Here is a 13,756-nt window from a genome sequence, read left to right as displayed (position 1 = left end):
GAGTAAATAGCAATAGTTTGGTTTTTTTGGCATTTAGGAAGAGGCATCGTTGTTGGAACCAGTTTTCCACTAGGTTAAATACTGTTTGGGTGATGGATTGGAGTTCAGAAGCAGTTGGGGCTTTACAAATTAAAGTGGCGTCTTCTGCATATTGTATGCAGGTAGCCAGAGGTAGATTTATACTAAGGTCATTTATGAATATAGAGAAAAGTAGAGGTCCGAGGATAGAGCCTTGAGGGACACCCAGGATAATAGGGAGATGTTTGGACAGTTGATTGTCCCATAGGACAGCCTGCTGTCTATTATGTAAGTAGGACTTAAACCATAGTAATGCCTGTGAGTCGAGTGAGAAAGATTTGAGTATGTTATGAAGTATTTGATGATTAACCATATCAAATGCTTTGGATAGGTCTAAGAAGAGTGCAGAGGAGAGCATGTTATTATTACGATGATGATTAATACAGTCTGTAAAGGACGAGAGAGCAGTGGTGGTACTATGGAAAGGTCTAAAACCATGCTGACAGTCAGAAAGTAGGTTATTTTGGAGAAGGTGGTCAAGAAGTTGTTGGTGGATGCATTTTTCCATGATCTTGGCTAGAGGAGAAAGAAGGGCTATTGGTCGAAAGTTAGAGAGTACAGTTGAGTTACCACCTTTGTGGAGTGGGATAATGTGAAATTTTCCAGAGAGAAGGAATGTAACCTTCAGTGAGTGCTCTGTTAATTAGGATAGAAATGGGATAGGCTAGTATTTTAGCTGCAGATTAAAGGTATTCAGCAGGTAGATCATCAGCTGAGGGAGTACATGGTTTAAGTTTATGAAGTAAAGTATAGATGAGGGATGTTGGAACAGGTTTAAGTTGAAAGGTCGAGGGTATGCTTGGTAGGGAGGGTGAGAGGATAGAAGTAGTAGGAGGTAAGGTGTTTGCTAAAGTTTGGGCTGTTTCAGCAAAGAAGATATTAAAAGCATCAGCAATCTGGTTGGCAGTGTGAAGAGAGAGATCTGATGGGGTTGGTGTTTTGGAGTGGCCTGGGTATAAAAGTCTATTGATGCCTGACCAGAAGGTTTGTGGATTTTGTTGTTGCTTTTGCTGGAGTTTAAAATAATAGTTTTTTTTTATCCAGAAGTATTGATTTTTTGGTAGCATTTCTTAGCTGTCTGAAGTATTGACGATCAATTGGGTCTTTAGTATTTCTCCATTTGGACCAGATTTTATTTCTTAATCGGATTTGTTGCCTAGTCTCTTTAGTGAGCCATGGGGCTGCTTTACTTCTAGTTCTTTCTGAGCGTGAGGGGGCATGGTATTCCAAGATTTGTAAGAATTTAGAGTTAAAATAGGATACTGCTTCCTCAAGAGGGAGTATTTCTAAGGGTGACCAGTTACAGGCTTGAAGTTCTGCCTGGAAGTTTGATGGATTGAAATGTTTTTTTGTTCCGGGTGGTTTTGATGGTAGTTTGGTTTGGGATAAAGGTTTTTTGTCTAGTTATATAGGTAAGTGATTGGTCACTGATGTCATCAGGAAGGATACCTACTTCGTAAGAGAGAGGATGGCTGTTAGTACCTTAGACTGGATCCTAACTTTCTTTGCCACTGGGTTTATGGATTCTGGTAGGGGAGGTAATTAATTGGGAGTAGCTATAAAGGTTTATATGGGTTGTCGGTTTTTGTGAAGTACAGGTGTTCCAGTCTATATTAAAGTCACCAAGTACAATGGTTTCCTGTAGAAAGGATGTAGAAAGCCAGCACAGAATACTTTCTAGAATGCCGATGTTATTGCCTGGAGGTAGGTAGAAGCATATTATATATATAGATTTATTAGCATTAACCTGGAGCTTGGAGATAAGTATTTCGCCATTGTTATTTAGAGGTGGTTGTACTTCTAGTGAAGTAACCTGTAGCATGGATTTGTATAGAATTGCTACCCCACCACCCTTTTTGGATATTCTGTCTTTTCTAAGAATATTATATCCCGGAGGAGTTATTTCATTGTCCTTTGTTACTGGCTTGAGCCAGGTTTCTGTTAAGCATAAGATATCAAATGAGTGTGTATCAAGTAAAGCATGAAGTTGGCTAACGTTATTGTTTAGGCTCCTTATATTGAGATGAGCTATGAGTAGAGAATCTGGTGTTTTGCAGGCAGTGCAGGGTGAGGATGGATGTGGTGGGAGGGAGTTTATAGGGGTAGTGCTATTTGGTCCTGGGTTGGGGTGAATGTCCCCATGAAGGAGAGGTAGTTTTTGAGTACTATAAGAAGGTATTAGAAGTTTGCAGAAGTTATTTTGTAATTTCCTATATTGGAGGTAAGTAAAATGGGCTACTCTGTGATACTTTGGTGTGAGATAGGTTGAGGTAGATGTTATGTTGGAATGGCTGTGGAAGGAAAGCTGACTTAATAGTAATGTTTGTTTTAGGGGTTGGTGAGTTGTGGTATACTGTAGAGTTTCATAGCAGGTAAGTATATAGGGTATAGAAAGAATGGAAAGTGTTGTAAGTGAAAGAAATAGATTTAAAAGTCTGGGTTTGATAGTTAAGGGCATGGTGAGGGAAAGTACAGAATATAGTCAGAAGTTTGTAGATAGGTAGAGTGATAGTGTAGAGTATAGGAATGTTTAAGTAGTAATAGAGATTAGTTTCAGTATGGGAATGGGTGTGAAGGTGTTTAAACTATAATGAGTGCTTGACAGCTATTGGGTAGTCCAGAAGTGGGTGTGGCTCAGGATGTTTAAGTGTAGGACCACTGGGGGTGGGTGGGAATTGGGGGTAGGGGGGGCGGAGTGAGTCCACAGGACGAATGGAGTGGGTTACAGCAGGAAAAGGAAGATTCTATGGAGACAATCCGAGAACAGCAGATTCCCAAGGTATTCAAAAAGTACCAGGTAAGTAGAGTGAGGGAACGCAGTTGAGAGGCAAAAGGAAAGTGGAGTGGTAAGAATACAAAATGTAGCACAATGGTCAGGAGAGAAAGGTAAGAGGAGTGCAATACAACAGGAGGATTAGCCACTAGTCAAGGGATGAAACAGTGTAATCTGAGAAAGATGTTAGGGAAGGGGTGTAAGAATTGTAGCCCGAGGCTGAAGTAGGGTGCCACCTAGTGGACAGAGAGTAGAATACAGCAAGTTATCAGTAATAACATTAGTTGGTAAAGGAGGTTGAGATAGTACAGTTCAAGGGGAGAAAGTTAGCAGTAGATTCAGGGAAAGTATGGCTGCTGACTTCCTGACCCGGTATCTTAAGTACGTTCTACACTTGATAAAGTACAAAAGAAAAAGTAAGCTTAATGGTCAGGCCTAGGGTGGAACATACTTTCTAAATCTCTTTGGTTACTGGGAAAAAGTTCTGGGGTAGCAGGTTTCTTTGACCTGACATTGGGATGGCTGAAAGAGAATGTCAGGGGTCCTTAAAGACCAAGCAGGTCCCTTAGAACAGGAATAGGAGGTAGAGAGCTAGGAAAGATTGGAAAAAAATAACACAAGTATGAGTTAGGTGTTATGGCAACATTAATGTCAATTGTACTGTTAATGCAATCATGGTAAAGACACAGTTATAACAGTAATATATACAAATTCAGGATGATAAGGTTTCAGTCTTGAGTTGGCACTTTCAGATAGTAACAGAAAAGTTTAAATAGGCAAGCAGTGATGTGCAGGCACATGTGACTGGTGAGATTCCCTTCTACTTACAAATTGTAAGAGTACTACAGTGTAAACTAAAGCCTTCTTGTGCATGACATAAAGACCATTTGCAATTACATATAGTTAAATAGATGGCAATCCAATAATCTCAACAAGTTTATTCTGACAATATACACTAATAGGACAGTATGTAAATACTCTACAAAGTCCTAGTTCTCATGAAAATGTGCAGGTAACAGCTTTCTGAAACCACTTGTTTCTCCCATAGAGGTTTACCCAACGTACACAGGATAACAACAAATTAAAAGTTCATACAGCAGGGTAGAAAAGACCACCCAGCATCAGGTCTATTGCCAGGAAGGTAGACACTACCAATGTAGAGACTATTGCTAATTTAAAAAAAGCAATCCAAGCTTTCCGAGCAGTTGCCGGTATAAAGTAGAGATATATAGGGCAAGCAGAGCACTCAGCATCACCTAGATAGCCAGGACTTTAGAGACTGCCCTTCTAAAGATAGTCGCTAATAAAAATGATCAGCTCATAAAAATGATCAGCTCTAGCTTGCAGGATAGTTTCCGACAGTGGAGCTAGGGAAGTACTCGTAAAATTCAGGTCTGGAAAGTACACCCGCCATTGTCGACAGTGAAGCTAGGCAGAAAGTACACCTGCCATTGCCGACAGGGGAGCTTAGGCAGACAGTAGTAGGATTACGGTCAGGAAAGTACACCCGCCAAATCCTTTAAGCATAACAGGTTAAGTTAATTAAGTTATCCATACCTTTAGATTAGACAGGCCTCAAGTATTATAATATAGCCTAAAAGACAAACCAGTCTTACCCTAGACACTGCTGTATAAGTTATATGACACTCGCAAGCAGGAAAGAGAAGTATAGGGCAGAGTGCACTAGGTGACTAATTAAGCACACAGGTTTGAAGCCAATACAGTGTCTATCTGGTAGGTTATCAAACCCTAAATTATCAAGGTCAAATTACAAGCTGCAGCAGGTAAAAAGCAACAGAGCGCCTAGGCAGACACACTATTAAAAATAACTGTTGCAACAACTGCGAGTACGTAGAGGGCATGGGAAACGCATAAAAATACAGTGCAATCCCTTAAGATACTCAGTACTTACTTAATTAAATCGACCCTTTAACTGTGACTAACATAAAACTAACAGCAGGGGTAACACACTGTGGGAAGTGCAGCGGTTCAAGTCACACAGAGCGGCATTTGAAAAACCACGTGGGAGACTCAGCAAAATCAAGGTAGCCATTTAGCATACCTACAACCCCCAAACGCTTAGTTTTTCAGAACTGCACATTTAAATCATTCACCTTTCTAATTAGTTGTAGGCTTGGGCTAATATCAAACAACAAATACCGTCATAGACAAGTAAGCACAAAATGTAAAAGAAATAAACAATATTGTAAACTTTAAAACTGCAGATATATATTATTCAACTTTACAAGGCATTAGGGCTACGAAAGATACTGATCAACAATTAACAAGATAAGTACAGCTTTCAACAATTATATAAACAAAAAAATAAACATAATTAACAAATAAGGACAATTAACAACTAAGTATAGCTTCCAACAATTGTATTCATGCCTAAAAAAGTAAAAATATATATATATATATATACAGCTATAACACTTACACTACAATGGATCCTTAGTGGCCAGGGACACGCAGCAGCCAGGGGAAAGTCCAAATGTAAAATAAAATAAAAAATAAATAAATAAAAACTTTCGGCATGGTACAATAGATAACAAATGTACCATCTCAACTTCCTAGCACAATTTGTTAATTTTAGATGTATTCACCTGTAGTGCTGGGAAAGGTAGTTGGAAGTCATCACAGCTTAAAAGATGGAAGAGACCTATAGTGAGAAAAATGTAAAAGCTAATTATATGGTAGTTACTGCATTAAATATGCAGTGATCTGTGAGGCTGTGCTCCTGTAATTATAATATGTGCTTGTGTGCTGTATATTATTTAGACTTTCTACAAATCTGTGTACAACCAAATGTATAACATAAAATACAGCTTTACCAAGTATGCCTAAAGAATATGGCCTCAAACAGAAGTATTCTGAAAGTATATGTCCTCAAACAGCACATAGTATGCTGTGTTCCCAACCTGAAAGTCCACAGGCCAAGAACATAAAAAAAGTAAATAAATAAATAAAATATGTTCACGTAATACAGTAGCTATAATATATAACCTGGTTGCGGGTTGCTGAATGTGGGTTTCAATGCTGTTTCAATGAATGTGAGTTTCAAGGGTAGAGAAGTTTACTGTTAATGCTAATTCTCTATTGTGAGACTGTATTGTTTTGTTAACAAAATATCTGGCAGTGTTTGTACTATAAAATTTGAAATTAAAAATATTTAGATGTAATTTAAAACTTTTACTGTTGTAGAGGTAAAGAGAATAGTATGCGTACTGACAAGTCTAAACAGTGTTTATGGTAACGGTGAGAAATAGCCAAGTAATGGGACACTGGAATGTTTGTGGAGGGGGCGGCCCGATCCATTTCCCTGACTAAGGGCCAATTTGACCATGATCCAGCACTGCCTTCAGGGGTTGATGCTGTGGAATATTATTGCTGCTTTGTTTTTCTCATAGAAGAACGTTCACATTGATTATGGGATACAGTAGACCAGTTTACTTCTGTTACTAAATGTTTTAATAAGCCATGTTATTTTGTTGCTGAAGCATAGACACAGTTTGTCGAAAAGTGAGTTTGAAATATTTCCAATCCTGCCTGGCTATGGTGTGTCTTTCCTACCTTAGGTCAGTACAAAGGTCTGCTCTCCTGGGTCAGCATTGCCCATCTGCTGTTTACTGTCGATACCTCTTCTCCAGGTATTCTCATTTTGAGCAACATGTGCACCTTCTGACCTGAGGTGACCAACCTGGGACCAGGGCTTGGCAGAACCATCGTCCTTCAGTGTGTGAGATGGCGAGGTGATTTTGCTGTCCTTTTGCCGTGCCCTTTCCACTGCTATAGGGATTTTTCTGTTATGCCGTACCAATCCCCAAGGGGTAGGGTGAGTGTGCAGTGATGACGGGTACAGTAGCCTTTGCCTTTACACTTTTGTTCATGTAGCTAAAGCACCCCTGCCTGCCTCTTTTTATTACATTTGTGACTATATATGTTCTTGATTTCTATCAGAACATGATGTAGCAGTGACAGACCCTGTTCCCTCACCCCAAGATAGGCAAGCTGGCATTCTTCCACTCATGTCTGTCACACACTCCCCATGACTGACTCTGTGGTGTTCCAGGTTGTTGATCTGTCAGGTTGCCAGCAGTTCGGATAGACACAGTGCCTCTGCTTTACTTGTCTGAGTCCATCCATCCATCCACAACCCCTTTTCCCAGTTTTTGCACATGGACTTGGTGTCACTTCAATGGTGACAGTCATCTATTGATATTTGGAATAAGTGACATGAAGACCGCTAAACAGCTAATTTTTTAAGTAAAGGCTGTATGAAGATGAAGATGATGCACATTATAATAAGACTGGGAAGTACAAGTGTGTGACGTGAGTAGAAAATTATGTAGGCAGAAAAAAAACTGCCATATTCTGAGTGGTATCCGTGGTATCTTCCTTTGCTGAAGCACCTGCTGTTTTAATAAGTGACATAATTTCTCAAATTCTGTAGAAAATCTGATATTGGATAAAACATGAGTACTAAGAAATAAAACTAGAAGTTAAGTAAAATACTGTTAATACAAATTTATTCAAAGCTTATTTAATGCTGTATGAATAAAATACATGGATTGAAACAGGTTCTTTAACTAAGAAAAAAGTTGATTTTGATTTGTCTCTGGATTAATTAGTATTACTGGTAATGGGAGCAGTAGTTTCAGTAGCACAGCATCTGTAATTTTTCCTTTCTTGTCTGAACTTCGTAGGTTGTTTCCTGTGATGTGACTGGGGACAGCATGCAGCTTTTCGTGAATGTGAGAGAGGATTTACAAAGCACTATGGAACCTGTTTCTTATGGTGTGAAAATATCTCCACTTTACTTGCAGGTAACTTACTGAAACCTTCCTGATCTCATGTTTTGCATGTATGGCTTTGGCACATAAATTACTCGAAAAAGATTTTTCCAGGGATTGACATATATTTTGCCATTTAGGCTAGTTTTGCAGCTCTAGGTGGATTCATTGGGGAAAAAAAGTGTCTTGTCACGAGGGGTTCCCAAACTAATGATAGACTGGACACCTCTTAGGATGGAGAAGAAACTTAGCAAAAACTTTTACATTTTACTATCCGAAATACAATATTCTTTCTTTTAGGATGAAATTCAACCTTTGGTATAAATAAGAAAATGTACCAGAAAATTTTTAATGTGTCCTTAGCTTGGTAAAAGATGAATAACTTTGCCAAGTGAGGTTAAGAAACTGATAGGAGGTAGATGAAAATAGGTAATGCAAATACTACACTTATTTGGAAGAATGATGTTTACTGTATTATCTGTGGAATGTCATTGTTTTGATTTCCAACTTTTTTGAAATTTCAGTACTTTCCCATGTGTTTGCACCTGTCTTGGTTCTTGACAGAGGCCACAATTTACTTTTGTTTAAGTAGAATACACGGCATTCCTACAAGGCTTCCTTAGCAGCTGAAAGTCACATGGTTTGTCACTTGTACCACAAATTGTTTCAGTTGTATTTATTTGCTTAGTACCTAAGGAGGTACAAATTAAAACAAATTAATACAATTTAAATGGTTAAAATGGCACTAACATAATCAAGTTTGTTAACTGTTGTTGACAAGATTGAACAATTGGGCTATCTGGAACCTGTTGAAGCTACCTATTCTGGGCAGCTTCTGAAACCACTGAAGTAGAAGTTTCATAGTTATAGCACTTGGTAGAAAATGGGCATATGTTCTATGACTTCAGCTGCACCCTAGGAAATTTCATCAACCCCAGCATGGTATAGTGAAGTGTGTGGGTAGGGTTATAAGGAAGGTGAGGGTGACCCAAGTTAGACAGGATTATACTTCTGCACACAGAATCTTTATACATGATATGAGACTGAATAGGCAGCCTGGACACATTCTGCAGCACTGGTGTGATGCATTAATCGTAAGGTACAGCAGGGCAGTGGAATTCTGCACCATCTGTAGACATTTGACTTCTGTGTCCAGTAGCCCAAGGCAGAAAGAACTGTGGTAATCAGTAGTCAAGGAAAGAAAGGGCATGCACAACCATAGAAAGACCCTTAGATTGTAAGAGGTGCTTGTACTGGACGGTACTCCTTAGATGATAATACAAATCACGCCAGTCAGATAGGAATCAGATTTCTTTACTAAACTTAGTAAGCGCTTTCATGCAAAACGTTGCTTGCACTTCTTCAGACAAAGTTTGAATAAAACACATGGCATTTTATATACAAATACCTAAACCAAGCCCTAAATTAATTAATTAATTAACTTGCCCTTAATTTAATCAACAATTTTACAACAATAAATAGCTGGTTTAAAGCTACAAGATGCATAAAAAATGTTATTCAACCATACCAACTACCTAAAACATATTTCTAAAATGTAGCTCATTTTTTGTATGTACAGGAAAATCGAATAATTCATTATACATTTTTATATATATATGTATACATAAAATAAAAGTGAAGTAAAATGCTTAATCATTTGAATATACTAACAAATTATTATTGTGTATATGTAAAAATACTATATATATAAAAAACATCTATCTCTCCAGAGCTTTAATGTTAAGCAAACATTTAATGGAACACATATCATTGATGCCTGGGTAGGTATAAGCATTAGTTTTCAGTTGCCAAAGAAGTTCACGTTCTTGCAACTTTAAATACCATGGCCCCCCTCTGGGATTTTTATCTACCTTTTCCACAATATTAAACAGAAAACTATGAGAATTATTGTCAATGATATGCTTAGCTAAAGCATTCGATGGATTTTGCTTGGATATAGCATATAGATGTTCATAAATTGTTTTTTAATAATCTTTCTGTTTTACCAAAATAATAAGCCGGACATTCTCTACATTTTGCAAGGTATACCACCCCCTGGCTCTCACAATTATATTTACCATTAATATAATATTTAATGCCTCTAATAATAAAGGTGGAACCTGTCTGTATAAACCTACAATATCTGCATCTCCCACACTTGAACATGCCCTTATTGGCTTTATAAGTTCTAAGTGGGAATTCCAGTAGATTTTTTGTAGAGAGGGCCTTCTTATATACTATGTTCAATTTAGAACCTAATAAGGAATGTAATTTTCTATCTTGCATGATAAATTCCCAGTTATTTTGTAAAACACATCTGACGTGTAGCATAAGGGTTAAATTGTGTCAAAAAACTGATGTTATAATTGGTTTCAGTTTTACTGCTATTTTCACTTTCTAAATTATTATTATCCAGCTGAATATCTTGACTTACATTGTCAGAAACCATATGTGTTCGTTTAAAAATGGGCCCAAGCAAACCAACCTTCCTTTTGTTGTTAGCTTCAACAAAAACTACATTTAACAGTTTGTCCGGATACCCTCTATTATTAAACATTTCCCAGAGCTTCCAACATTCCTCCTCGAATGCTTCATCCGTAGAACACATTTGGAAGGCACGGACAAATTGTCCTTTAACCACCCCTTTCTTTTGATGGTAGGGGTGGCAGCTTGTGAAATGTAGGAAGGAGTTGCTATATGTAGGTTTTCTGTATATTTTAGTAGAAAAAGTGTCTTCTGCTATGTCTTTTTTGATGTTAATATCCAAAAAGTGAATTGATGTGTCCCCAATTTCATAAGTAAATTCCAAAAAATAAATAAAGGAATTCATTTCGCTAATCAGCTCTATGACTTTGTCTCGTGTACCATTAGCTATCATTAGGATATCGTCCTGATAGCGTGTGTACCACACTATAATTTTCTTAAATAAATCATGGGGAAAGAGGAATGTCCGCTCCCAAAAGGCCATTACTGTGTTGGCGAAACTGCCACCAACTGGAGAACCCATCGCTACCCCTGTTTGCTGTAAATATATGTCTTTTCTAAACATAAAGTAGTGTTCTACGGATGAAGCATTCGAGGAGGAATGTTGGAAGCTCTGGGAAATGTTTAATAATAGAGGGTATCCGGACAAACTGTTAAATGTAGTTTTTGTTGAAGTTAACAACAAAAGGAAGGTTGGTTTGCTTGGGCCCATTTTTAAACGAACACATATGGTTTCTGACAATGTAAGTCAAGATATTCAGCTGGATAATAATAATTTAGAAAGTGAAAATAGCAGTAAAACTGAAACCAATTATAACATCAGTTTTTTGACACAATTTAACCCTTATGCTACACTTGTCAGATGTGTTTTACAAAATAACTGGGAATTTATCATGCAAGATAGAAAATTACATTCCTTATTAGGTTCTAAATTGAACATAGTATATAAGAAGGCCCTCTCTACAAAAAATCTACTGGAATTCCCACTTAGAACTTATAAAGCCAATAAGGGCATGTTCAAGTGTGGGAGATGCAGATATTGTAGGTTTATACAGACAGGTTCCACCTTTATTATTAGAGGCATTAAATATTATATTAATGGTAAATATAATTGTGAGAGCCAGGGGGTGGTATACCTTGCAAAATGTAGAGAATGTCCGGCTTATTATTTTGGTAAAACAGAAAGATTATTAAAAAACAGAATTTATGAACATCTATATGCTATATCCAAGCAAAATCCATCGAATGCTTTAGCTAAGCATATCATTGACAATAATTCTCATAGTTTTCTGTTTAATATTGTGGAAAAGGTAGATAAAAATCCCAGAGGGGGGCCATGGTATTTAAAGTTGCAAGAATGTGAACTTCTTTGGCAACTGAAAACTAATGCTTATACCTACCCAGGCATCAATGATATGTGTTCCATTAAATGTTTGCTTAACATTAAAGCTCTGGAGAGATAGATGTTTTTTATATATATAGTATTTTTACATATACACAATAATAATTTGTTAGTATATTCAAATGATTAAGCATTTTACTTCACTTTTATTTTGTGCATACATATATATATATAAATGTATAATGAATTATTCGATTTTCCTGTATATACAAAAAATGAGCTACATTTTAGAAATATGTTTTAGGTAGTTGGTATGGTTGAATAACATTTTTTATGCACCTTGTAGCTTTAAACCAGCTAATTATTGTTGTAAAATTGTTGATTAAATTAAGGGCAAGTTAATTAATTAATTAATTTAGGGCTTGGTTTAGGTATTTGTATATAAAATGCCATGTGTTTTATTCAAACTTTGTCTGAAGAAGTGCAAGCAACGTTTTGCATGAAAGCGCTTACTAAGTTTAGTAAAGAAATCTGAATCCTATCTGACTGGCGTGATTTGTAGCCTCCGTTTTTCTTTTTTTCATTGTTTGTAAAAGTTTTATTTGTTTTATTCCTTAGATGATAATGTTTTAACATCAGCAGATACCCAATCTTGTATGTTAACTCGTAATCGAGGATAATTCTAAGATCTGTCATCTTAAAAACAGACTCAAGCTTATCATTCCCATATAAGCACAGAGTTCAAAAGGTTTAAATTGTGGGTGACCACTGTTCAAGCCTAGTGACCAACATGCAGCACAGTCTCCAGCACATCAAGGTCATAGCTGTATTTTCCTACTACAAATCTACTGTGATTTTCAGTTTGCTTAACGGCATTGACTTTTAGCAGTCATCCACTATATGTTGTGGGTAATGCTTGATTTACATATGGCTTTCATAATTTGATCACAAGGGCAAAATCCAAATAATTAAGCACAAAAGCTAACTGTGGGCAAACGAACATTATCTGTACCCATAAGTGAGTTACTGCTATGTAATTATTTAAAAAGGTAATTTATTTATTTATTTATTTATTAGTAATGGTGTATTTCAGAACATTTTCCTATTTATTTTCACATTCTTGAATGACTGGGGATATACTTTGCGTTGGTAAAATAAGTACAAGCTGATGCCCACTCAGTACATTAGTCATGCATGAGTATGTCTGTATTTTGCTGCTTACATTCGAATGCTTGCAGATATTTGATCCATCGCTAGTTAAAAGTAGGTTTCGTAACATTTTTCATAGCAGTTTGCATACTTTTTTTTTTTGCCTTTCATAAGGTTAGTGTTTTGTGGTTGTGTTTCATTTCTACACTTAGCAGGCAAAGAATATGGCGGCTATATAGCTTTTATTTTCAGCAGTTACAGGCACAGGAAATCGTGTTACTTTTCTTTGATTCTGTCATCAAATGTTATTCTGTGAGTAATGCTTGATTTACAGTGGACATGCCAACTGTTTTGTGCAATTAGTGTGCATAATGTTCCATAAAATAAGATGTTCTTCATCTCACATTGCTGCAGTCCTTACACTTGGGTAGTCCGCTGTCCTCGGTCGGCCCGAATATCAAAGTATAAGGCTGACGTCGGTCAAGGTGCATTTGACTGACATCAGGACGTCAGGGTACAAATGCGCATGACCGACGTCATATCCTCAGTCTTTTTTGCCGCATGGTCCGATGCAGAAGCAGCATTGCAAGTGCCGGTTGGCGTTCTGAAATTTTTCGATTTCGGAGTTTCAGACCGAGTCAAAGTTGGCTAAGTACCCCGTTGGGGAATATTTTAGTTTTTTCTTGCCTCAGTGGTTTACCGGATGTCAGAAAAAGTGAATAATTGTATTTCTTGTGGGAAACAGATACCGCATAGAGACTATCATACTTTGTGTATTCCTTGTTTAGGGCCTGAGCACGACGTTGTTGGGTGTCGCTCTTGTGCTAGATTTAATAAGCGCACTATAAAGAGAAGGTTAGATTGTGCCAGGTTAGTCTTAGGGAAGCGGTGCAATTATAAAATGCCGTCGGATGCTCCGGCGCTTCTTCGAAGAAGTCCAAGAACAAAGTAGTTAAGCCTAGGCTAGAAGAACCGTCCGAACCGGACGCCGGTTCTTTAGAGGTGTCGGTGGAGCCAGTGGTTCCACCGGAGGTTTCTTTGGGATCCCAGGGAGAGACTTTGTTATTGCAGGATGTGGCCTCTCAGGAGGCAGGTCAGGCTGATGGGGCTTCTCAGGTTACTATACTCCCCTCCCTT

At 37.5% G+C, this 13,756-nt stretch overlaps 1 protein-coding gene across 2 annotated transcripts in view; it reads left to right on the top strand.

The window, feature by feature from the left end:
- Nucleotides 1-13,756, top strand: part of C2CD2 (C2 calcium dependent domain containing 2) — a 1,081,249-nt gene that overhangs the window by 299,371 nt on the left and 768,122 nt on the right. For both annotated transcript variants that reach the window (XM_044071129.1, XM_044071130.1), the window contains exon 3: nt 7,558-7,677. In XM_044071129.1, coding sequence (XP_043927064.1) covers nt 7,558-7,677 — 120 coding nt within the window. The remainder of the gene's footprint in view (nt 1-7,557; nt 7,678-13,756) is intronic.

The sequence above is a fragment of the Protopterus annectens genome, chromosome 5.part0 (genome assembly GCF_019279795.1).
Source record: "Protopterus annectens isolate FY-2018-M chromosome 5.part0, PAN1.0, whole genome shotgun sequence".
NCBI classification, from domain to species: domain Eukaryota; kingdom Metazoa; phylum Chordata; order Ceratodontiformes; family Protopteridae; genus Protopterus; species Protopterus annectens.
The sequence above is the reverse complement of the archived record's forward strand: the minus strand, read 5'-3'. Positions and strand labels throughout refer to the sequence as shown.